The sequence below is a fragment of the Geotrypetes seraphini genome, chromosome 8 (genome assembly GCF_902459505.1).
Source record: "Geotrypetes seraphini chromosome 8, aGeoSer1.1, whole genome shotgun sequence".
NCBI lineage: Eukaryota > Metazoa > Chordata > Amphibia > Gymnophiona > Dermophiidae > Geotrypetes > Geotrypetes seraphini.
Window position 1 is genome coordinate 155162021 of NC_047091.1, and position 23586 is coordinate 155185606.

Below are 23586 nucleotides of genomic sequence, written 5' to 3' on the forward strand. Positions count from 1 at the left end.
CAATCTACCAATGCCCGAAGCTGGGCCATCCGATAGTAAACATCCAGTTGAGGAATACCCAATCCCCCCTCCCTCTTAAACTTGAACATCTAATACCTAGCCACTCGGGGATGCTTACCCCCCCCCCCCCCCCCCCCCCGATAAATCTCAGTATAATCCTATGCCAACATTGAAAAAAACACTGTATGGATTTCAATAGGCAAAACTTGAAGCAAATACAAAAATTTGGGAAGCACCATCATCCGCACTACCTCCATTCTACCCATCCAAGAGAGATGCAATTTGTCCCATCGCGCAAAATCCTGCCCCACCAAAGTAACCAACGGAATATAATTATGTCGAAACAGAGCGGTCCAATAAGCTTCCAACTGTATTCCCAAATATCAAATGGGTCCCTTCACCCACCTAAAGGGGACCCTACATTTAATCTCCTGGATGACATCATTTCAAGATTTCCCTTTGTCAGGTTAGCCTTAAATCCTGACAGCTGCCCATACATATTCGGTCATAAGGTCCTGGGAGGTCAGAAGTATGCTCTCTGAACCCTCTATAATAGCTAAAATATCGTCAGCAAATAACGATAATTTTTGCTCAGTCTTCTGAATATGTAATCCCCTCACCTCGCTTGACTGCTGGATCTTTTGTGCCAGCGGCTCAATCGCCAAAGCAAAGGAGAAAGCGGATACCCCTGCCGGGTCCCCTGATGGAGCTCAAAGGGACTAGTATAAGCCCCGTTAATTTTGACACATGTCATTGGGCCATGATACAATGTTAATATCCAGGAGATAAAACACTGTCCCATTCCTATCTGTCTGAGCACCTCCTCCATGAACTTCCAGTCCACACAATCGAAAGCCATCTCGGCAACTACCGCCACCCAAGAAGACCCCGATCTCTTTGCCTGCCACACCAAATTCAAGACCCTCTGGATACCATCTGCTGCCTGACTCCCCCCCCCTAGAAACCCAACATGATCTAGATAAATAAGCTCCAACATATGGGCCGCTAGTCGATCTGCCAAGATACGGGCCAAATTTTTGTGTCTATGCCCAGAAGCGATATGGTCTATAACTGCTGCAATGACTGGGATCCTTCCCCGGTTTTGATAATATTGTGATACCTCATAAAGAAAGGCAATTGCTCACCCTCTTTTAAGGAATTAAAAAGCCTGGTCAATAAGGGAACCACTAATGGGGACAATTTCTTATAAAATAGTCCCGTGAACCCATCCAGCCATGGGGATTTTCCAGGCTTCAGCTGACGAATGACATGCAAAACCTAATCTACTGTAATGTCCTTATCAAACCCCTGAGCATCCAGACCTGACAAACTCTGCAACCCCAAATTTCACAAATACACACTAATATCAGCATCCGATCCCTGCTGCTAGCCACAGCAACAGGTTACCGTGCCATTTTCTATTGTGCAGTCCTCATTAGAACCAGTCTATTCTCAGTCTCCAGCAGGTGGAGGTGGTAAGCCTGTACAGTCCTGTTTGGCCTTTAGGTATGAACTGTTGGGCGGCCGTGGCTTTTCTGGCGCTTTCTTGTCCGGCAGAGTTTGGGTCCCACTGGGGTCCCTTTCTGTCCTCAGGGGTTGCTAAGTAATAAAATTCAGAGCACCCCTTAGATACCCCAGGGGTGGGCAAAATATTTTGACTTGTGGGTCACAATGGGTTCTTAAATTTGACAGAGGGGTCGAACCAATAGCAGATGGATGGAGTGTTTGTGTGAACTAATATAAATTCAATGTAAACATCATAACATAAAAGATTTTGGTCTATAAAAGGTAGCAAAGCATGAAAATGTAAGGCTTATTGTACAAAACGAATGTACATGATCATCTCTCCCTTCCTCTCCTTCACCCCAATTCTTCCTCTTTCCTTTCTCTCCCCCACATGTGCAGCATCTTTCCTCCCCTTTCACCCATCCCCTTGTGCCTTCCCTTTGCAGCATCTTTCCATTCCTCCATTCCTACCATCCCCCTGTGCAGCAGAACCCTTGCCCAGCTTCTGCCCTTCCCTCCCTCCCATCCCCCTGTGCAGCAGAACCCTTGCCCAGCTTCTACTCTTCCCTCCCTCCCATCCCCCCTGTGCAGCAGAACCCTTGCCCAGCTTCTACTCTTACCTCCCTCCCATCCCCCTGTGCAGCAGAACCCTTACCCTTCCCTCCCTCCCATCATTGTGCAGTAGAACCCTTGCCCAGCTTCCATCCTCCCATCCCTTGTGCAGCAGAACCCTTGAGCACCCGCCCCTGCTGCGCAGCTGAACCCCTGCTGACCCTCCATCCTTCCCTCCCATCCGAACCCCGCCGACCGCGAGCCCTACATACTTCCCTCCAAAGCAGCATCGGGCTGGCAGCACTCTAAACAGGCTGCTTTGGGGCCTTCCGTGTGCCGCATTACTGATGGCATCAGTGATGTGGCAGAGGGAATTCCCCAACGAGAGAAGGCTGTGAAGCACCCTATTTAAAGTGCTGCCAGCCTGATGCTATTCTGAAGGGAGGTATGTAGGGCTCAAGGTCAGTGGGGTTCAGATGGTCGGCGGGCCATAGTTTGCCCATGTCTGGTATATCCCCTGCTTGCTGAAAGAGAAAGCAATAATGGAGATTCCCCCAGGATAGCAGGGGAATGCACCCATATCACCCCCCCAAACACACATATACTCTTTCACTCCGTCTCTTCTTATCTGTCCAACTATATTGGGTACCAATGCATCAGGGTTAGTTGCTAGAGCAGGAACACCTGCCCATGCTCAGAAGTTACCACATAAGCTTTCCAGAGCTTCAAAGAGAGTTGTGATAACCAATGGGCCACCAAGGATGATATCCCACATGTGTAGTTGTCTGTGGAGAAACCTCCATTACAGGTAAGCATTATTGCTTATCTATTTCATATATTCCCTGGATTATTTATAAATGTTTATGTAAACGTGTGCTTATATTGTGACTTTATCTACTTGGTGAATAATGTAAATTTATATTTTATCCCCTTAGATAATGAAGGAAAAAAGCACAGAAGTCGGAGCAGGAGCAGAGAGGTAATTTTAATATTTTGTAGTGTTTAGGTAATTTAAAGGTTTTAAATACTTCTAGAAGTATCTGGTAGAAATACATATATGACTGTAAATGGTAAGTACTCAACATTCTGGATATACCCAAAGATATAAGCATCAATTACTGACTGATTTATATAATATCAGAAGAATGCATGATTGGTGCTCAACACTAAGTGCTTTCAGAAACATTTTAATTTTTAGTTTGGAGGAAATTGCTTTTAAATACAGTACTCCACATAGGCTAGGGTTTTCATTTTTACTGCTACTGTATAAATGCTTTCCATGTCTCTAACACAAAGTATAATTATATAGAGGGAGGCTACATCCAGAAGCAGTCTGCTTTTGTTCTTGTTCTTTTTATTTGATGGACAGTATGTCTATCCTGTTCTAAGCTGCCATCTTCCAACACACATTTTGTAACTTTTTTTTTTTCCACCATCTTCTTTTGAGGACTGTTTTCTTACATCCTTTAGAGATGGCCAACATATCTAACATTGGATACTAATGGACATTAATAAAATTAGTATTTGCTGTAATGGGAAATTCACAATGGATTGTTGAAATTGATTGATTGGGATCGGTGGCTGTACAACTGTAAAATGAATAGTTGTGTCTCTGTACATAAAGTTAAATTACCCATATCTCTGCACATGCAGAGCATTAATAATCCTCATTTTTCTGTTTCTGAATGCACTCTACCATATTGTGTGGTCATTCAACATTTCACATGAGGAAGTAATATTTTTGGTGATTATTACAGTTTAACTTAGGAGGAATTTTGTGAAAATTGACTATTTTGCTTAGATCACATGATAACATTTCTATAATAAATCATACTCAGCGTGCTAATGCACGAAGAGACTGAACTGAAGACGCTGCAGACTCAGATAGCAAAAATATAAGCCTACTTCATTTTAAGGTAACTATCAGTCATTCAAACTCCTATTTGCGTTATGAAAATCAATTGTTCTGGGGGGGTTAGTGTTTGTTTTGGAAAGACTTCTTTAGCTTAATATTACACCACACTATTGGTGCATTCAGTAAACTTATGCTTCTAGCAGCTTTTTATATTTAGTTTCAGTGGCTTATTTGAATGAAGTATCGATCAAGACCATGCATAAATGCAATATATATGTGTGTAGAGAGAGAGATGATATAGATATAAGAGTTATTCAGAAAAACCTACAGTTGGATAAACTGTGCAAATTGAAGTGTTTATAGAAACATAGAACATGACGGCAGAAAAGGGCCGATGGTCCAACAAGTCTGCCCACTCAAGAACCCTCCCTCCAACTAATCTGCCTGCTCAAGGACCCTTCTTCCTTGGAGTATCTATTGATTGAGCATAACTCCATGTTTCCCATGAATTTGAAGCTACTGATTACATAAAGCTCAGTTTTCTTAAAATTTGCTATTTTTGCTTAATGGAGCATATTTCTTGGTATTATAATTATAACCTTACATTGATAAAAAGTCATGCAAAAAATCTAGCAGTATTTTATTAAATGAACCTTCAATATCTTCCTTTATTGTGGAAAATAACAAATTTAACATATTTCGCTAATAGCTAAACATGTACACTTTGTAGTTATCTACCAATGGCATTTCAAATATTCAAAGTCGTCTTGAGATAGTTAGGATAAAGCCTTCAATGCCAACTCCTTGCAACAAGGCCTCATGCTGCACTAGGTCTGTGGTGATGCCAGTGGCAGTCAGTTATCAGTTTAACACCTTTGTGTTGACAAACTGTTCAGAAGTATGGAAGTTTATAAAAAGGATTCTGATCATAGTAGAGATTATAATAATAATAATAACAGTTTATATACCGCAATACCGTTAAGTTCTATGCGGTTTACAATAGATTAAGTGAGGTACAAATTGATTGAATTTAAGAGGGGGGAAGAGGAGAGTTAATAGGACCGGAAATGTGTTGTTGAGGAGAAAGAGATTAATAGGACAGAGGAATCACTATGGAGGAGAAAGAAGATGAGTGGGTCAGTTGTCTAGATGATTGTCCTATGATAAGTTTGTACCTGGACCAATTACTTAATTATAGAGAACAGCCAGTGGACAGGTGGTCTGAAGATCCAAACTTCTGTACTGCCGATCAGTTTGTCAACATAGTGAAGGTGGTTAATGACACAGCCAAGTGAGGTGTTAAACTGATAACTGACTGCCACAGACATCACCACAGACCTAGTGCAGTGTGAGGCCTTGTTGCAAGGAGCTGAACAGCATTGCAGGCTTTATCCTATCTTGAGAATGCTTCAGTGTTTGGAACGCCATTGGTAGATGACTACACCAAAGTGTACATGTTTAGCTGTTAGTGAATGAAGTATGTTAAATTTCTGTTTTCCACAATAAAGGCAGATATTGAAGGTTCATTTAATAAAATACTGCTAGATTTTTTTTTGCATTACTTTTTGTCAATGTATCATTGCTGAGTTTGAAAGCATAAAAGTTATAGCTCTAATACCAAGAAATTTGCTCCATTAAAGATAAATAAGCAAATTTTAAGAAAAACAGACCTTTATGTAATTGGTGGTTTTGAGTGACCCCAGGATGGGCTTTAAAAAAAAACCCATTTTAAATTATTTTCTGATCCAAGCACCATCAAATTCATGGGGATAAACTTCAATTTGCAGTTTTTTCCAAACTTTAGGTATTTTTCTGGACAACCCTACATCATAGTTATGCTGTCTATATTTTGTATTTTCAGTGTTAACTTGGGCTGATTTCAAAATATAATATGAACCAGTTCCCACAACATAGTGCATTAAATTAAAAAATATCTGATTTGATATATAATCATAACCAGAAAGTAAACAGTGATATGCATTATAATTAGTATATAGTAGCCTAGTTGACTGGGGCCTTTTCTCTTGTTCAGGTGCCTTGTATGATAAGTGGTTCCTTGAATTACTTTTTCCTTTTTATTTTGTATCTTACAGACAATTTGATATGGATTTGATACGGATCTTTCATTTAACTTTCTGATAAACATATCATTTCCTTGTCAGCAGCAGATGAATCCAGAGACAAGCGAGTTATGACCATCCACCAGCAGGCGGAGATAGAGAATATTGCCTTATCAGGAAACTTAGCATCCTGTACATGACAGAACTCAGCTTTTGTGTTTCTGTCTCCCAGCCGATGGATGGATGGATGGTCGCTCACAAGCTCCTGGTGGTCTTGGCTATTTTACTTCTGTTCTGAGTTTTTCATTTCAGGGAAGCTGGAGGTGTTTAGGCTAAGCAGTGCCTACTTTAGGAGGTACATCTGGTGGTGCCAGATCCCTCCCCTACCAACATCTGTCCAAGCTGCTTCCCCATTCTCCCTTCTCATCAAAAAAAGGAAAGAAAAAGGGCACCTTTTTTGTTTATTTTATTCTTCTATCCTGTTCTCCCCAAAGAGCTCAGAATGGGTTACAGGTTAAACATATATATTATACAGTTAACAGGTTGCGATTTGTCATAATTACAGTACAAGTTTTACGATGCAAGTTTTTATCTTAACTTGACACAGTATACATAATATACAATTTACAGATTACAATTTGCCATAGTTATATTTACAGTGCAATTTTTTTCAATACAAGATTTTATCCTAACTGGACACACACTAGGGATCTAATACCAATATACATAATATATGGTGTATAGGTTAAATTTGCCATAGTTACAGTGCAAGATTTTTCAATACTCGTTTTTATCCTAAACTGACACATTTTGATCTAGTACCAATATACATTTCTTTGTAATCCATCGGTCATGGGCAGGGAAGTTAGGTGAAGTGATATGTTTTTAGTGCTTTTTTTTTTTTTAAATTCTTTATTAATTTTTCCATCTTACAACAAGTGCACAATACTACATCATATTAACTTTTACATATCACTTGATATTCATACAATTATGATTTTACATACATGAATTTATTCCCTCCCCATCCACACTTCCCACAAGTAATTGGTTTGGGATTTTACTGCTTTCTTAAAGTTGAGGAATCCTTCAAGGAATCTGATATGCGGGAGCAGTTGATTCCAGTGGCTCGGTATGAAATGGTGCCCTCAATGGTGAACAGTCCTAGGCTGCAAATAAGTAACCAAGGGAAGGAAAATAGTAGTTGCTTGGGGTCCAACATATATCCCACTTATTATAGCATTATATAGAGATGTTTTGCCTTGACTGCTTCCAAGCCTTGATCAGGATGGTGTGAGGTAGCTAATCTCAATTCAAAATATTCAAATGCTAGAGAGATTTTCATTTGAGTTCAGTGATTCTCTGAAACAGTGTATATGAGGGGTCAGCATGGAAGGATTGGTATGAAGTAGCTTTTGATTCAGGTAAATCAGACACCCAATTTGAACTATTTTGAATGAGTAGAGGCAAAAATAACAGCATTAGTTGCTGGATCACAGCCACAACATTTGAGAGCACTCCCACATCGTTTCAGGATTGTATAACAGTATGTCATCATGACCCTCAGCCCTTGAAGACTGCTTTCTCCAGGGCATCCTCTTTATCTGTGTACTCCAGGTATGATGGGGAATTAATACACTCGTATTGATCGCAGTTACGGACATACTGGAGAAAATCTGGGGATTCAGGATAAATCACATTGTCAGCTAGCAGCACCAAACCTTTTTTTAACAAGCCACACTCTCAAGCATTTTTTTAAATGCTTGCGGCCACAGTTTGGAGGAAGCTGAATTAGTTCAGAGCCACTGTAAACTGTTTCAGGTCTGTCAGCCCTTAACAGTGGTGATTACACCTTTTTAAGTTTTTTTTTTCTATCTCAGCTGGGACTATAAAGTGCTGCTTACGCTGAGATATGAAGACTAGCAGCAGGCATGGTTTCTGATGTCCCTCAGGGTCAGAGCCTTCAGATTTGGCATTGTTGATGGCGAGGCCATTGGATTCCTGCGCAACACAGTCTTGTAGCTCAATCACTAGCACCCATGGCCATTTTGAAACCGGTGTTTCAAGTTCTGCAGGCAAGAGCTGTTTTATCAGCCAGCTAATTTCGGTGCCTGTGCCTCTTTCGCCTATGGACTTGGATACTTGTGCTTTCTAGCTGTCTCAGGGTTTATCTCAGTCATTTTTTTTTTAAGGTCCCCTCTTCCAAGGAGATTCTTGGACTCTTGTTCTTGAGCCAATGTGTTTGCTACTCTTTTCCAGAGCTTTCTGGAGGGGTATGCTGTGATTCCTCTTGGCATTTCTGTTAGGTGATATTCTTCATCTAATTATGCTGCCTGACTAACTCTGGACCAGTGGTTCCCAAACTTGTCCTGGAGGACCCCCAGGCCAGTGGGGTTTTCAGGATAGCCCTAATGAATATGCATGACAGATTTGCATATAATGGAGATGCCAGGAATGCAGATCTGCTCCATGCATATTCATTAGGGCTATCTTGAAAACCCGACGGTCCGCCAGGACAGGTTTGGGAACCACTGCTCTGGACCTTTATAGTAATATGAAACCCCCTACAAAGGGGGGTGGTTTAATTGAAAAATTGGGGAGAGTGGTGATGATGGTCACAATGAGTTTTAAAAGCAGATTTGCTTTATCTGCTTAGTAATGGAAAATAAACAGTGGTTTCTGAGTCATTCCTTCCACTGCAGTAGAATTGTATCCAATTTGAACTGGTTATATTCCTGAGGCCAGTTACTCATCTGGCGAGCTGAATTAATAAATAGACTGGATCAGTATTACTGATCATTTGTATGTCAGTTCTCATATTAACTTCATGTTTGTGCTTTATAGATTGGAGATCTTACACTGTGAAGAATAAAACTACATAAGGCACAATGAAGTTAATATGAAAACTGACATACTGTATATACCATCATATTTATCCATATGTGGACAAAATGAAGACATTTGTTCAATATTGGAGGTGCCAATGTCCCAGGCCAAGAAAGACAGTAATTTGCAGCACAGACATATAGATATGTAGTCTTATTCTTCACAGCATAAGATCTCCTATGTTTGTGCTGCAAATTACTGTCTTTCTTGGCCTGGGACATTGGCGCCTCCAATATTGAGCAAATGTCTTCACTTTGTCCATGTATAGATAAATATGGTGGTTTCAGCACCTTTGATCATAGTAAATTGTTGGCTGATATCAATGTTCTCTCATTTTTGCTGGCACTTGTACACAAGAAAAACATTTTGTGTGCAAGATGCTCAACATGTGAGGCATAGAAAATCATGCGCACAATTGCTAGGCATATGTGCTTCCTTTCTGACCGTGTGCACACATTCATGCACATGGCTTAGAGGGAACATTGGTTCCTATGGCATCCTGATGTATTTCATACAAGAATGCATTGCATGTTTCCTGCTATTATGTGAATATCATCTGAATTTTAGCTGTGGGTTAGACTGACGGCCAGCCCGCAAGACCAGCCCTTTGGATAACCAGTCTCTAGCTTCTTCATTCTATGTTGGTGGTTGTAATATTTAGGTCCATTGGCCCATGGCAGTGTTCTTATACATCTTTTGTGCCACCTTCAGTATAAAGATTTCTCAGCCTTTACTAGATTGAATTCAGGGGATCAGCTTACTTCCCAGAAATTCCTAGATTTTGGGGTTTAACCTTTCTTGCTGTGTCCTGTCTCCAGAAACAGAATGAACAGACTGTCACCAAAGCATTTTTCTTAAACCACATTCCTTTGTTTCTTAACCCTTTAATTGGCAGATGGTGAAAATGGCCGCTTTATTTAACTTGGTGTTGAAGGAGAGCAACAGTCCAAGTAACAGGCATTTGTAGATCCAAATCTCCCATAAGAGCCTTAGAAACACATGTTGTTTCTGAGCATCTATGCCAAATAAAGGGTTAATTCAATATTGCAGTTTGTGCAGCTTCTTGCGTTGGTTTGGAGGTCCAGCTTATGGCTGCTCGGCCCTATCATATTCTTCCTCTGGGGGCACATAGTGTTACTCTGGGGTGCAGGCAACCTAAACAGGAGCTACATTCTTGCTCTGTTGGTCCTTTGGTAAGATCAGCTGTGTTTTAGATGCTGATGCACTTCTGGGGAGGGTTTGAGCACAGTGTACTCTTGTTGGTGTTATAGGCAATTCCATCTCTGAATGGTGGGAGTTGCTCCATTGTGGTGGGGGTTGGGGAAGAATGCTGTTATCCCAGGACAAGCATGCAGCATATTCTCACTGATGAGTGACATCACCGACAGAGCCACGGTACGGATCACTTTAAAAGTGCATCGCCACTTTAAGTCTTTAGAAAGTTCACCGCGCATGTGCAAGTGCCTGCCCGACATAGGCGCACGGTCCCTCGGTTTCTTAGTTTCCGCGGAGCTAAGAAGTCATGTTTTTCAGTGGCCGTTGAAGTTTTTTATTTTCGCTGCCTTCCTGCTCTCACGGTTTGTGACTTTCCAGTCATCATTACCTTCTTTCTTTTGTTTCTTTTAATTCTTTAAAAAAAAAGAACAATTTTTGGTTTTTCTCTCTTGCGGGTTTAGCCTGGCGGGGCCTGTAGTACCACCTTGGCCTCCGATTTCATTCTAGCACAGGAGGTCTTCCCGTCAATGTCCCGCCTGCAGACAGGTTTTAAGAAGTGCGGTTACTGTGCTCGGCCCATATCGGTAACTGACCCGCATCGCTGGTGCCTCCAATGTTTGGGACCTGAGCACCGGCCGGAGACTTGTTCCCGGTGTTCGTCTCTTCAGAAGAGAACATTAAAGAACCGACTTCTTCAACAGAAAATTATTTTCGATGTCGCTATGGAGGGGGAGCCGACATCACTACCAACTTCATTGGCGCCGACCAATACAACACCGCATTCTTTGACACCGGAAGAACCATCTTTGGTGTTGCAACCTTCTGTGGGTAAGCCAGCCTTCCCCTACTTCATCTGGGACTCGGGTCAAAGCAGCAGTGAGGGCAAAGCCATGGATAGATTCGGCAAATGCCTTTATCAAAATGCCATGTTGGCCAACCGCTCTGGAAACTATAATTTCCATTTTTCTTTTTACCTCAAACACCTGATTAAGCAGCTTTCACTTTTCCAGAAATACATCCCAGAACACAAATTTCCTCAAGCTTTACATAAAATTTAATGCAGTAGCGTTCAACTTTTTCTGTCATTTTGTTAAAAATGAAAATCAGACGGTGCTCACTTGCACTTATTCACTCATCGGTGACTGACAGCTTCTGTAGAGGGAAAAAATTCAAGCATACGCATTAGGGTCGCCTACATATGTACACCAAACCACGCCTCTAGCTTTATTTGTTTACGCAAGAAAAATTAAGGCCTGATTCTTTTTGAACGGCCCTTGTCTATGGAGTGTGGCTTTGCCTGATCATGTTACAGACCTCCATCTTTGGATGTAGAGCTCAACTGCCTGTTCAGTATGGTTCCATATACACTTCTCCCTCCGTATTCGCGGTTTCAGCAGTCGCAGTTTTTAGCTTGCTGGCTCCTCCCCCCAAATTATATCAGCTTGCATATAGAAACCGCTGATTCCAAGAGAAAATCGCTGATTCCCAGCACTTCCTTCACCATGTTTTGCCTCCTTCAGGAACAGGCCGGTCTCCCACCATGTTATTTGCGGTTTCACCATATTCACAATGGTTTTTAATTGACAACAGCGAATAATATATGAAAAAGTTATTCGTGGTTTTTTTTGTATTCACGGGTCTGTTAATCCCCTATCACAGCGAATACGGAGTCTGACTGTTTGTTCGGCTCAGCTCCATCTCTGGATGTACAGCATGGCTCCATTGGGCTGGTTGACACAGCTCCATCGCTGGATATAGAACATGGATCCATTTGGCAGTGGCTCCACTGCTGTTGCCATGCTTTGCTCCATCACTATATGTTGCACACTGATTCATCATTTGAGGCCATGTGCAGCTCTAAGCTCAGTCATTGGCTGTCAAGTGCAGCCCCGTTTCCAGCAACCCCTTGTCTGGCTGTTGGGCACAGCCCCAAGTCTCAGGTGCACATTCTTCACTGGCTGTTGGAGACACCACTTTTAGCTGTTGAGTGCATATCCTTGGCGCAGCTCTATACATATTGGGGGGGGGGCGCCCATGTGCATATTTTTCCCTGATGTCTGCCTAGACTTTGTCCACTGCTATAGAGTACGCTTGGGTGCTCTGGCTGCTCGGGTTTGGTTTGTTCAATATTGAACTTTGGCAGGCTTGTCCTAGCAATTTAAATCTTAGCATTGTGTGGAACAGGTCTTGCTCTTTAGAGGCCTATTGTGCGGTTTCTGATAATTCCTTCGGTGGAGCAGATGGTTCCATCTGGGTTAGAGCTCCTTCATTTAGGCGGTCCTTGTGATGTTTCTTGCAGACAGCGGTTCTACTTTGGCCTTTCAATTCCTTAGGGGTTGGCAAACTGATTTTGTATCTTCTCCTTTCTACATTCTGTTTACAGCAGATGAGTCCAGAGTCCCACCCTTTTTTCTTTAGACTCTCCTTTTGCTCCTTTGGGATTGGTCCTGCGGGCTGGCCATGATTGAACTAGTTGTTGCTCTTCATGTTTGTTGTGCTTCTTTTGTTACAAGGAATACTGGCTTGCCATCCTATATAAGGCAGAACTCAGCTTTTGTGTTTCTATCCCCGCCTGCTGGTGGATGGTCATAACGCATTTGTCTCTGAATTCATCTGCTATGACTAAAGGAAATAAATTTATCAGGTAAGACACAATTTTTCCTTTTTTTTTTAAAGCAATAAACATCTGGGCATTTTGTTAAGCTTATCCTATACTACTTTATCATCCATAATGCGGTTCTTTGTGAATAGATGGAAACGGAAAAATATGGCTTATAGCTGACTTCTATTCCCTTTTCAAGGGTCTGGTGCTGAAGTCTCAGATTCATAATATCTGCTCCATATTATCTGTTTTGTAGGTGATATGAATGGAGCAGTTGTCTTTTTTGCAAGTATTTCCTGCTGTGGTGTGATGTTATCTATAGGATGGGAGGGTGCAACAATTTTTTGTGTTCCCTTGAACATTTTAATGATTTTAAAAATCAGTGTGGAGCTTCAGCACTGGATAAATGATGTTGTGAAGCTTGAACAACATTGACGAGTAAGCCTGACTCCTAAGGTTACTAATGTTACTTCACAACATATTTTCATCTCTTGATACCCATACTAACTCTCTTTGTTGCACTATTTTCCTGAAAGAGCCAACTTCTTCTTAAAACAGGCAAGAAGACACGAGTCAAAAGACAAATCCTTCAAAAAACACAGGTCTGAGGACTACAGTGACAAAGAGTATCTTGATAAAGGAAGAGAGAGATTGAACTCATCTGAAAATGGAGAAGACAGACACAGACGAAAGGAGAGAAAATCATCCAGAGGCAGAAGTTATTCACGATCCCGATCCCGTGACCGGTTAGTGTCATCTTCACATTTTCTTATGAGCTACAACCTAATTGGCAGAGTGAAATATTTCTGTAATATTTTAGCAGTTTTTAAATGTAGAGTTATTACTCTGGATGAATATTGTTCCCAGTTTCCTCCTCCTAGCTCATGTATAACAAGAGCAGGGATCTGATGACCCTTTATTTGCAGCTGCATAGAGATTTTGTTCCCCAATACATGACCATCTCTTGGGGGGGGGATGAATTCTATTACAGAAAAACAAAGCTTACAGATGTTAATCATGTAACTCTGATTGGGTGATTTTCATGTAATGGATACATAAACATTCTCAACATTTTTAATCTGCAACTTTAGTCATGTTTACCCAAAGATGGTAATTGCAAGGACAACTCTGAGCTGCTGAGCTATGCACTGGTTTCCTTCTGGAACCTTGCCGTCCATTAAGTATTTGCTCTTTGAATAATCACTGCAGTTCCCACCCACACTCCACCCTTAGTGTCTAGAAAGCCATTTCTGCACTGTTCCCAGCTGACACAATGAGAGGAAAGAATCCACTGCCTCGTGCTTGGTGATACCTGTTTTTTGTTTGATAGCAGGAATATAACTAGGAATAGACCAGACTTTGGAGTCTGTTAAGCATAATGTTATAAATTGATATAGCTAAACATTGGGATGTTGTGCAACTGGTTGTTAGACCACATTGCTGAGAGCAGTTTTGTTCTCAAGATGTGTTCAGTATAATATTGTGTTGGTCCTAAGAGATCAAGATAAAATTACTTTATTTATTATTTATATTTCTGATGTCTTCTCTTACTCCCACAAAAAACTAATTTAAAACTAGATTTTTATTTTTGTTTAAACAATTTTTATTGAACAAATAAAGAGAATACAATGAAGCAAAGTAAGAATCTGAAGTTCAAAAATTTAAAATTTTCAGACCCAACCCCTCTACTGCTGTACCCACTTAAAAACCTCCCCCTCCCCTCCCCAACACTAAAAACAAGATGTCACAGTTATAATTAGCTCTGAAGAACCTGGATTCTTATGATCTCTTGTACTGTTATCAACCTCTTTATATTCTTCACCCCTACCCGAAAACAGTGAACAAAACGGATATCTCTAACACAGATACTAGTAAACTGGCTTGAATAGGAAACATTCTAAGCTATATCTAGATTTTTGTGATTTAAAACAATAATAAAGACCCAGATTCTTAAATCCACTCCAGAGTCACTGCAACAGGTGTTTCATCCCAACCCGTGAACCGAGTGTTGCAGAAATCCAACACTTTTTTTTCTCTCTTCTCCTCCCATTTGGCAGAGGAATACAGAGCCCCCTGCAGTTTTCATCTCTGCAAACAAACCGTGCCAAAGTTTTTCTGATCTGCTTGCTTTCTTATTTTTTTCACTTAAAGTTCATTTATTTGCTGACCCTGCTGTTTGGAGACCCTTTGGAGGGTTCTCTGTCTGGGAAAGGACACAGTTCTTTGACACTGGACTGCTGCTCCACAGGGCAAGCTTTGAGTAGATTTATGGAGCTAGCCTTATGTGTGCCACCTTCTTAGCTCAGGGTCTGTCCCTCTGGGAGCTTGCTTGTCTTCTGACCATGTCAGAGGTTTGTGCAGGCTGGATGCACCCTGTATATCAGCCCTCAAGGTATTGAGGTAAGGCTGCTTTTTCCCACCCCTGGACAGTTATAGAAGTTCCCTAGGGGTGGAGGTTTTGGTCTAGGTCTGTCTGACTTGGAGCCCGAAGATCCTGAACTGTTTGGAGAAAAGCTGAGGTAGAAAATCCTTTCCCTTCACATCAGGTACACAGACAGAGCTGACAGGCAGGCACTGTGGAGACTGTAAATACAGCTCCATTACTTCCTATGGGAGAATCAGAGGGGGTAGATAGAGATCAGGTCTCCCAACCCCCAAAAAACCAAAATCGTCAGTTTTTTGAACTTTTGGGAAGTCTCCACAAGGCATTTTAGTCACAAATTTTCTGGCAGAGTCCATCTTGGGTTTTTAACAATTTAATTTTAAGCTTCAAATTTCTGCCTCACAACCCCTCAATATCATTGTAAATCATTAGGGATAGACTCTTCACCTTTTGTAGATGTGAATTCATGTGTGGATTGTGCAAGATATCCAGTGGAGGAGTGTTCGTGTTTCACATGCTGTGGTGCGCAAGGGGAGAGGGTGGGAGCTTCAAGCCTTGCTTCCTCAGCTTCCACCAGGGCTGGAGAGCCAGGTTGGGTCCAAGATATTGGGCAGAAAATCTTGCCCTATGCCTATTTCTTGCAGCATACAGTGTCCAGGGACCTGATGGCCAGTATGGCAGACCACCGTCCTAAGTTCCTTCTAGATAACAAGTCTCGGCGTGTTTCAGAAGGAGGTCGTGGCAATTTTTGTCCCTCCCTCAAGTTTTGCCAAAGCTCCTTTGGCTCGTCAGGCCAGAGATATTCCCAAAACTACAGATGCTATTCCAACCCTAGACACCAACAAGCTTTGGGTTCTCATGCTAGCACGTACTCTAAGAAGTCAAAATGATGCCAGGGCCTTAGCTGTACTTACTTGCATTGGAGGGTGGTTGATAGCGTTCCTGCAGGAGTGGGAGTGAATCTCCTCGGACCAGTGGGTGCTGGACATTGTACAGGAGGGACATACGATAGACTTCTTCCTTCTCCCTCCAGATCTGTTTCTGGACTGTCCGGCGGGAAGACTGAAGAAAGCGCTGAAAGTTGGGGCGATTAAGAACATAAGAAGTTGCCTCCGCTGAGGCAGACCCTAGGTCCATCCTGCTCAGCAGTCCGCTCCTGCGGCGGCCCATCAGGCCCATTGCCTGAGCAATGGTCTATACCTATCTATACCCCTCAATCCCTTTTTCTTCTAGGAATCTATCCAAACCTTCTTTGAAACCATTTAATGTTTTCTTGTCTACAACAGCCTCTGGAAGCGCGTTCCATGTATCCACCACCCTCTGAGTGAAAAAGAACTTCCTAGCGTTTGTTCTAAACCTGTCCCCTTTCAATTTCTCCGAGTGCCCCCTTGTACTTGTGGCGCCCCTTAATTTGAAAAATCTGCCCCTGTCTACTTTTTCTATGCCCTTCAGGATCTTGAAGGTTTCTATCATGTCTCCTCTAAGTCTTCGCTTCTCCAGGGAGAAAAGTCCCAACTGCTTCAATCTTTCGGTATATGGGAGATTTTCCATTCCCTTTATCAGTCTAGTTGCTCTTCTTTGTACTCCCTCAAGTATCGCCATGTCTTTCTTGAGGTACGGTGACCAGTACTGGACGCAGTACTCCAGATGCGGCCGCACCATTGCACGATACAGCGGCATGATGACTTCTTTCGTCCTGGTTGTAATACCCTTCTTAATGATACCCAACATTCTGTTTGCTTTCCTTGAGGCCGTGGCGCATTGCGCCGATGCCTTCAGTGTTGCATCTACCATCACTCCCAGGTCTCTCTCCAGGTTGCTGACCCCTAGTGTTGTTCCCCCCATTTTGTATGTGAACATCGGGTTCTTTTCCCCCACGTGCATGACCTTGCATTTCCCCACGTTGAAGCTCATCTGCCATTTTTCGGCCCACTTTTCCAGCTGCGTTAGATCCTTTTGAAGATCTTCGCAGTCTTCCCTGGTTTGAGCCCTGCTGTATAGTTTGGTGTCATCTGCAAATTTAATGACCTCACACTTGGTTCCCGCCTCTAGGTCGTTTATGTAGATATTGAACAGGAGCGGTCCCAGCACCGACCCCTGCGGAACTCCGCTTGTCTCTTGGATGTTCAGGCTGCAGAACCAGTTCCTGAAAACAAATCGGGCTAAGGCATTCTCCTTGTACTTCATCATGCCAAAGAGAGGCTCAGAAGACTGGAGACCCATCCTGGATCTCAAGTTGGTCAATGCATTTCTACAAATTCCTGAATTTTGCGTGCAAACAGAACGTTCTGTCATTGCAGCAGTGGCTCCAGGAGAATTTCTGGCTTCACTGGATCTAACAGAAGCCTATCTGCATATTCCTATCTTCCCTGGATACTGGAAGTATGAGATTTTACATTATTCTTCAGTATTTCCAGTTTCCTTCGGGTTGGCAACAGCCCCACACCTTCACCAAAGTGAAGGTGGTAGCAGCGTATCTTTGCAGAATGGAGGTCCTGGTTAATCCATATCTGGGTAATTGGTTGATCAGGGTGCCGACCAGACTGTAGTGCGAGCAGGCAGTGGAGCCTGCTGTATCTCTCCTGCAACATTTGGGCTGGATTGTTAATTTCAGGAAAAGCCTACTAATTCCATCTCAGACTTCGTACTACCTGGGAATTCATTTCAACGAGCTCCAAGGCCATGTTTTTTTTCCCAAGCCATGTAAACAGAAGCTTCACAAACAGATAAGGATCTTCTGGCAATCCCGAGTCCCATGGCTTGGCAATATCTGCAAGTCCTGGGATCCTTGGCGGCCTCCCTGGAGGCTTGGGTGCACATGCGGCTACTACAGCAGTCCCTCCTGTCCCAGTGCTTTTTTGTTTGTTTTTTGAAGTATATTTAGCAGTCTTTTTGGAGAAACTGTATTGTGTTTGATTAGTTCTTTTCTCCATGGATCTTCCAGAGTGGCAGCGTACGCTGTGCTTTTCAGCTGATCAGGTGATGTCATGTATTGTAAAAAATTCACTTTTTCAAGAGGGCATTTCATCTGGCCCTCTGGATTATACAGTCAATAAAAATAAGTGGCTAAGTCTTCAAAGAGAACTTATTAAATTAGAACTACACATTGGTGGAATATATTAAAAATCATTTCATTCCTCATGGTCTGAGGATTCAAAAACTGCCACATAGAGATATTGCTCGCTTCACTAGAAGTGTCCAAATTAAATGTTTTTTTTCTAATAAAGAGGCTAATAGGGATGACTCGTTATTTCATGCTAAATTTCATTGGGTCCCTCCTTGCCTGATGGACCTTTATATTAGGATGTTCTGGTATTTAGTGTTGAGAGATATTGTCCAGTTAGGCACTACCCGGAGTCATCGCAAGTACTCTAACATGACCCGGGCTCAACATATGGCCTTGCAGACACTTCGGACCGATCCCAATTTAATTATCAAGCCTGCTGATAAGGACGGAGCGGTAGTGGTCCAAACTAAAGCTCAATATTTAGCTCAGATTCAATCTCATATTTCCAATGTTACATAGTACACTAAACTCGACGCTAATCCTTCTCTTAACTTACAATCTACTATCATGAATGTGGTCCAAACTGCCCTTTCGGATAATGTGATCACCAAAGGAGAAGCTAAATTCCTTACTCAAAACCCCAGTCATACTCCTACTTTTTACACTGTTCCTAAAATACATAAGACACTTGAAAACCCTCTGGGAAGACTGATTGTGTCCCTTCGGGGCACCATCTTGGAACCCCTTTCTAAGATGGTGTATCATTTTCTTAAGCCAGAAGTAGCTAAAGCCAAGTCTTTTGTCTTGGACACTACTCACTTTTTGAACCTCATTAAACCTGTGGTTGTTCAGCAATCTTACCTTTTGGTCACCCTTGATTTGGAAGCCCTATACAGAGCCATTCCCCAACAGGAAGCTCTGAGAATTGTGGACTGTACTTTATCTTCCCTCCCTAATGATACTCGTATATCTAAAGCTTTTCTAATGACTTTATCCTCCTTGGTTTTGCAAAAAAATTTTCTTTGAAGTTCAGGGTGAGTTTTACTTGCAAACCCATGGAGTTGCTATGGGCACAGCCATGGCCCCTAGTGTTGCAAACCTCTACGTTACAGCTTTTGAGGAAAGGTATTTGTATCCTTCTTCCTGGGCACCCTTTATCACTCTATGGCTGCGGTATATTGATGATGTCTTTTTAATTTGGTCAGGCTCCATTGGGAAGTTTCAAGAGTTTCTAGTATGGCTTAATTCCTTAGACAGTCATTTGAAATTTTCAGCTGTTGTCAACAGTCACGCGGTTACTTACCCTTGATACTGTAGTTACTAAGACATCTCATAAATTAACCACCACAGTCTTTGGGAAACCCAGTGATCGCAACACCTACCTTCATTATTTCAGCTGCCACCCAACCCGCTTAAAACAGTCCTTGCCTGTGAGTCAATTCCTCAGGATTCGACGCATATGTTCTACTACTTCTGAATTCAAAATCCAGGCGAAATTGATGACTCAACGCTTTAAAGCCAGAGGATATCCTGCCTGGGCCATTAAATGTACCTATTGTAGAGCCCTTTATGCCAATCCCGAGTTGTTATTGACTCCTCAAGATGACAAATCCTCTGTTCGCCAAGTCTGTGTCATTTCATTTTTCTGATCAAGCCCAAAAGGTAGCTCACATCATCAGGAAACATTGGCACATTTTGGATTCTCATTCCATCTTTAAGGATCCTCCTCCGATTGCCTTCTCCCTTCCTAAGAACCTGAGCAATTTATTAACTCGTACGTCTCTTAATACTCCTGTTATGCAGGGGAGACACAGTGCGTGTGGCCATTGTAATATGTGCCGCAATACTATTTCCATTTCCAGTTGGCAGCTTCCCCTAACCCATCGTGAATATAAATTAAAGACATCAAACTACCTGTTTGTTGCTGTGGTTGATTTATATAATTACATGTCCATGTAATCTCGTATATGTGGGATGAATGAGCAGAAAAAGACAAGATTGTCAGAACATAAAAGTAGACTCAACACCACTACTTTATCTGCTCCCATGGTCCCCCACTGTTTGGAGAAGGGCCATGATTTTTATGATCTTACATGGTTCGTTTTAGAGCAGTTACCATGGGACTTTAAAGGAGACAAAATGTCCCACATTCAATTGCAGGAACAATTTTGGATTTTTCAATTGAATACTGTGCAGCCAAATGGACTTAATGACAGCTTTGAGTGGAATACCATTGTGTAGTGTTCCTTCTAACTGGCTAGTGCCGCTTAGGCTTATGGTTGCCTGTTTCTTTCCTGGTCTGGTTTAAAGTGCCTCTTGAGCGCCGCTCTGTTAGCTCCGCCCTCCTCTCAGCTGGTTTGGTCTTTCAACTGTTCGCTGGATGTGGCAATGTGTGATTCCTCTCCTCCTTTACTGGCAATTGTTTCCTGACAAAGGGACTGTGAGTCTCTGAAACCGGGCTTGGTTGAACCTGGTTATAAGGTGATGTAGGCATGCTGCCCCCCTTTTTTGACTGCAGACCAACGGACAAATTTTTAAGCTAAGTCTGAGTTTATATTTAGGAGCTGGCTGGGAGGTTTTCAGAGTGGGACTTTCTGTTTTATCTTGCACTTGTGTGATTGATAAATTGGATATCACTGTTTGTTATTACACAATTAATTTGAGCACACGTGAGGAGTCCTATGAAAGTGTGCAGGCAGAGGTTGGTTAACCTGTGCCTTGCTGTGTAAAGCACTGGAGAATCTTCCCCCTTTGCTAACCTCTCACACTGAGGACACCTCTTTTCACAACAATCACGTGGTTTCTCTTTCAAGTGCTGAGATATAAGATTGTACCCTTCAGAGAACCTATTGACTATTACTGCTTTTTTGTGTGTTTTGAAATATCTTTAGCAGTCTTTTTGGAGAAACTGTATTGTGCCAGTGGTCCCCACAGCATCATTCCCTTCAGATGCCTCTTCCCTGGACAGAACCGACGCAGAGCAATCTGCGTTGGTGGTTTCGGAAAACTGCTCTTGACAAGGGCATGCCCCTCAGGATCCAGGAGTGGATCACTCTGACAACAGATGTGAGTCTCTTGGGTTGCAGGGCCCATTGTGGGGGATCATTCCATTCAGGGCAGGTGGTTTCTGTCTCAGAGGCATTTGGTTGTTCATCTGTCTCGAGCTTGGGAGCCATTCGGTTGGCGCTCGGATATCTGTAGAACATCCTGGAGAGAAAAGCAGTAACGGTGTTTTCCAAAAATGCCATGGCAGAGGCATATGTAAATTGTCAGAGGGGGAGGGTCACCAGGAGTGTTCTCGTAAGTCAAGAGGCTCAGATGTTTCTGTTGGGCAAAAGTTCACCTTCTAGCTCTTTCAGTGGTGCATGTTTAGACAATGTTTAGGTAGGCTTTCTCAGTCGCCAAATCCTGGACTCAGGAGCGTGGTCGCTCTTGCAGAGAGCTTTCCACCTCATTGTTAGTTGCTGGAGCAGGCCCTCGATAGACTTGATGGCTTCGGCCAAGAACTCCAAACTCAAGCACTTTTTCAATCAAAGAAAAAACCAGGAAGCTTAGGTCTTGATGTGTGTGTTCAGTCCTGGCCAACTCAGCTCCTTTTATGTCTTTCCGTCTTGGTCCATGGTGGGTCAGGTCATTTGCAGGATTACAACTCATTTGGGCCTAGTGATCCTAGTGGCCCTGGACTGGCCTCGCCATCCAAGGTAGGCGGACCCTGTTCGTCTTCAGCGAAACAAGAAGCTCGGGCTCCCTTGACATCGCTGTTTTCTCAGTCAGGGACCAGTTCATTTTGGAGAACCTCCAGCGATTTGGTCTTACGGCATAGCTGTTGAATGCAAGGCCTTGACTAAAAGGCAATTTTGATGTGGTTATTGCCAAAGCTTGGAAAGTTTTACAGCAGTATTGTGCCAGAGGTCAGGAGGAGCCATTGCGAGCTCCCATTCTGGTGGTCTTAGACTTCTTGCAGGCTAGTAAACAAGGACCTGGCAGCAGCTTCCCTCAAGGTACAGGTGGGAGGCCTTTCCTGCTTCAGAGTGCACAATGGCTCCTTTTCACTTACAGCTCATCCTGATGTGACCAGATTCCTTGGGGGGAGGGGGAACGCTTCGTTGACACCCTCTACATCAGCCCTTTCCTACATGGAATCTCAATATTGTGCTGAAAGGTCTGATTTGAACCTCCCTTTGAACTGCTCAAGGAGGCGTCTATTCTAGACCTTACAGTCAAGACAGTTTTCCTTGTGGCAATTCTTAGCTCAGCGTATTTCAGAACTGCAAGTCCTCTCTTGTAGGGAACCCTTTCTTCAGTTCACAGAGGCGGGAGTATCTCTCTGTATGGTTCCTTTCTTTCTTCCAAAAGTGGTTTCTAGGTTTCATGGGACCCAGGAAGTTGGTTTGCCTACTGTTTTGTTCAACGGGGTCAGAAAAGAAGGATAAGCTTTTGAAGAATCTAGATGTACACAGAGTTTTGTTTCACTATTTGGAGAGAACCAATGACTTCCATCTCTCAGATCATATGTTTGTCCTGACTAGACAGGGCAAGCCATCTTCTAAGACCTCTGTTGCCCAGTGGATCCACATGGCCATATCGTCAACCTACATTGGCTGTAGCAAGCAGCTGCCAGTTTCACTCAAAGCTTACTTGACTAGAGGTGTCGTCACTTCGTGGATAGAGTCTCAAGTGATTTAATCCAGTTGAAATTTGTAAAGGGGCCAGTTGAAATTTTATAGAGTGGTCACTCGGTTATCTCTTCATACCATTGCCAGATTTTACAGAGTGGATGTGGTGGCTCAGTCCGATGCTATACAAAGCAACAGGAGATTCTACCTTATCAAGGCAGATACTCAAAGAAAATGGAGAAGGCGACCAGGTGGTACTCTATCTTTATTCTATGAAGAGTCAACACGTATGTGTTTTTGCCTGAAGGCCTGCCTCAGGAGTAGAGAATGACATGAGGACAAATTTTCCCCATCCCTGCGGGAGCTACAATATTTTTCACTCCATAAGATGCACTTTTTTCCCCAAAAAACTGGGTGAAAATGTCTGTGCGTCTTATGCAGCATAGATAATTTTTTAAACACTCCCGTACTATTTTTAAATTCTGGTAGTCCAGTGCTGTATTGGCAGGAGCTTTCCTGCCCCACCCTCACTGGACGGCAGCCTCCTCATCTCTTGCCGCCAGCGGTTTTTGCAAGTTCTCCAAGAACTGACAGCAGCCATTCAGGGAGTGGTACGGGGACAGGCAGGAGTGCGAAAAGCTTGCATCTGCCTTGTGCTCTGCTGGCGGCAAAAGATGAGGAGTCAGCCATTCAGCGTGCTGATAACAGCACTGGACCACCAGAATTTGAAAAAAGGTACTGGGAGGGGGGCTGCCTGCCTGCCTGCTACTAGGCTGGCCTGCCACTAGACCTGCTCTATACCCTGTCCTGGCCTACCACTAGACCACAAGAGGGGGGGACAGGGTACAGGGCAGGATGGTGGGGGACAGGATTCAGAGCAGGTCTGGGCCTGGTAGGGACAGGG

At 42.9% G+C, this 23586-nt stretch overlaps 1 protein-coding gene across 3 annotated transcripts in view; it reads left to right on the plus strand.

Annotated features, from left to right (window-relative positions):
• RSRC2 (arginine and serine rich coiled-coil 2) overlaps positions 1 to 23586 on the plus strand; it is a 185227-nt gene that overhangs the window by 34582 nt on the left and 127059 nt on the right. For all 3 annotated transcript variants that reach the window (XR_004540325.1, XM_033954530.1, XM_033954528.1), the window contains exons 3-4: positions 2994 to 3037; positions 13235 to 13422. Coding sequence is in view for 2 of the 3 variants with exons in the window: in XM_033954530.1 (XP_033810421.1) it covers positions 2994 to 3037; positions 13235 to 13422 (232 nt within the window). In the remaining variant the exon portion in view is untranslated. The remainder of the gene's footprint in view (positions 1 to 2993; positions 3038 to 13234; positions 13423 to 23586) is intronic.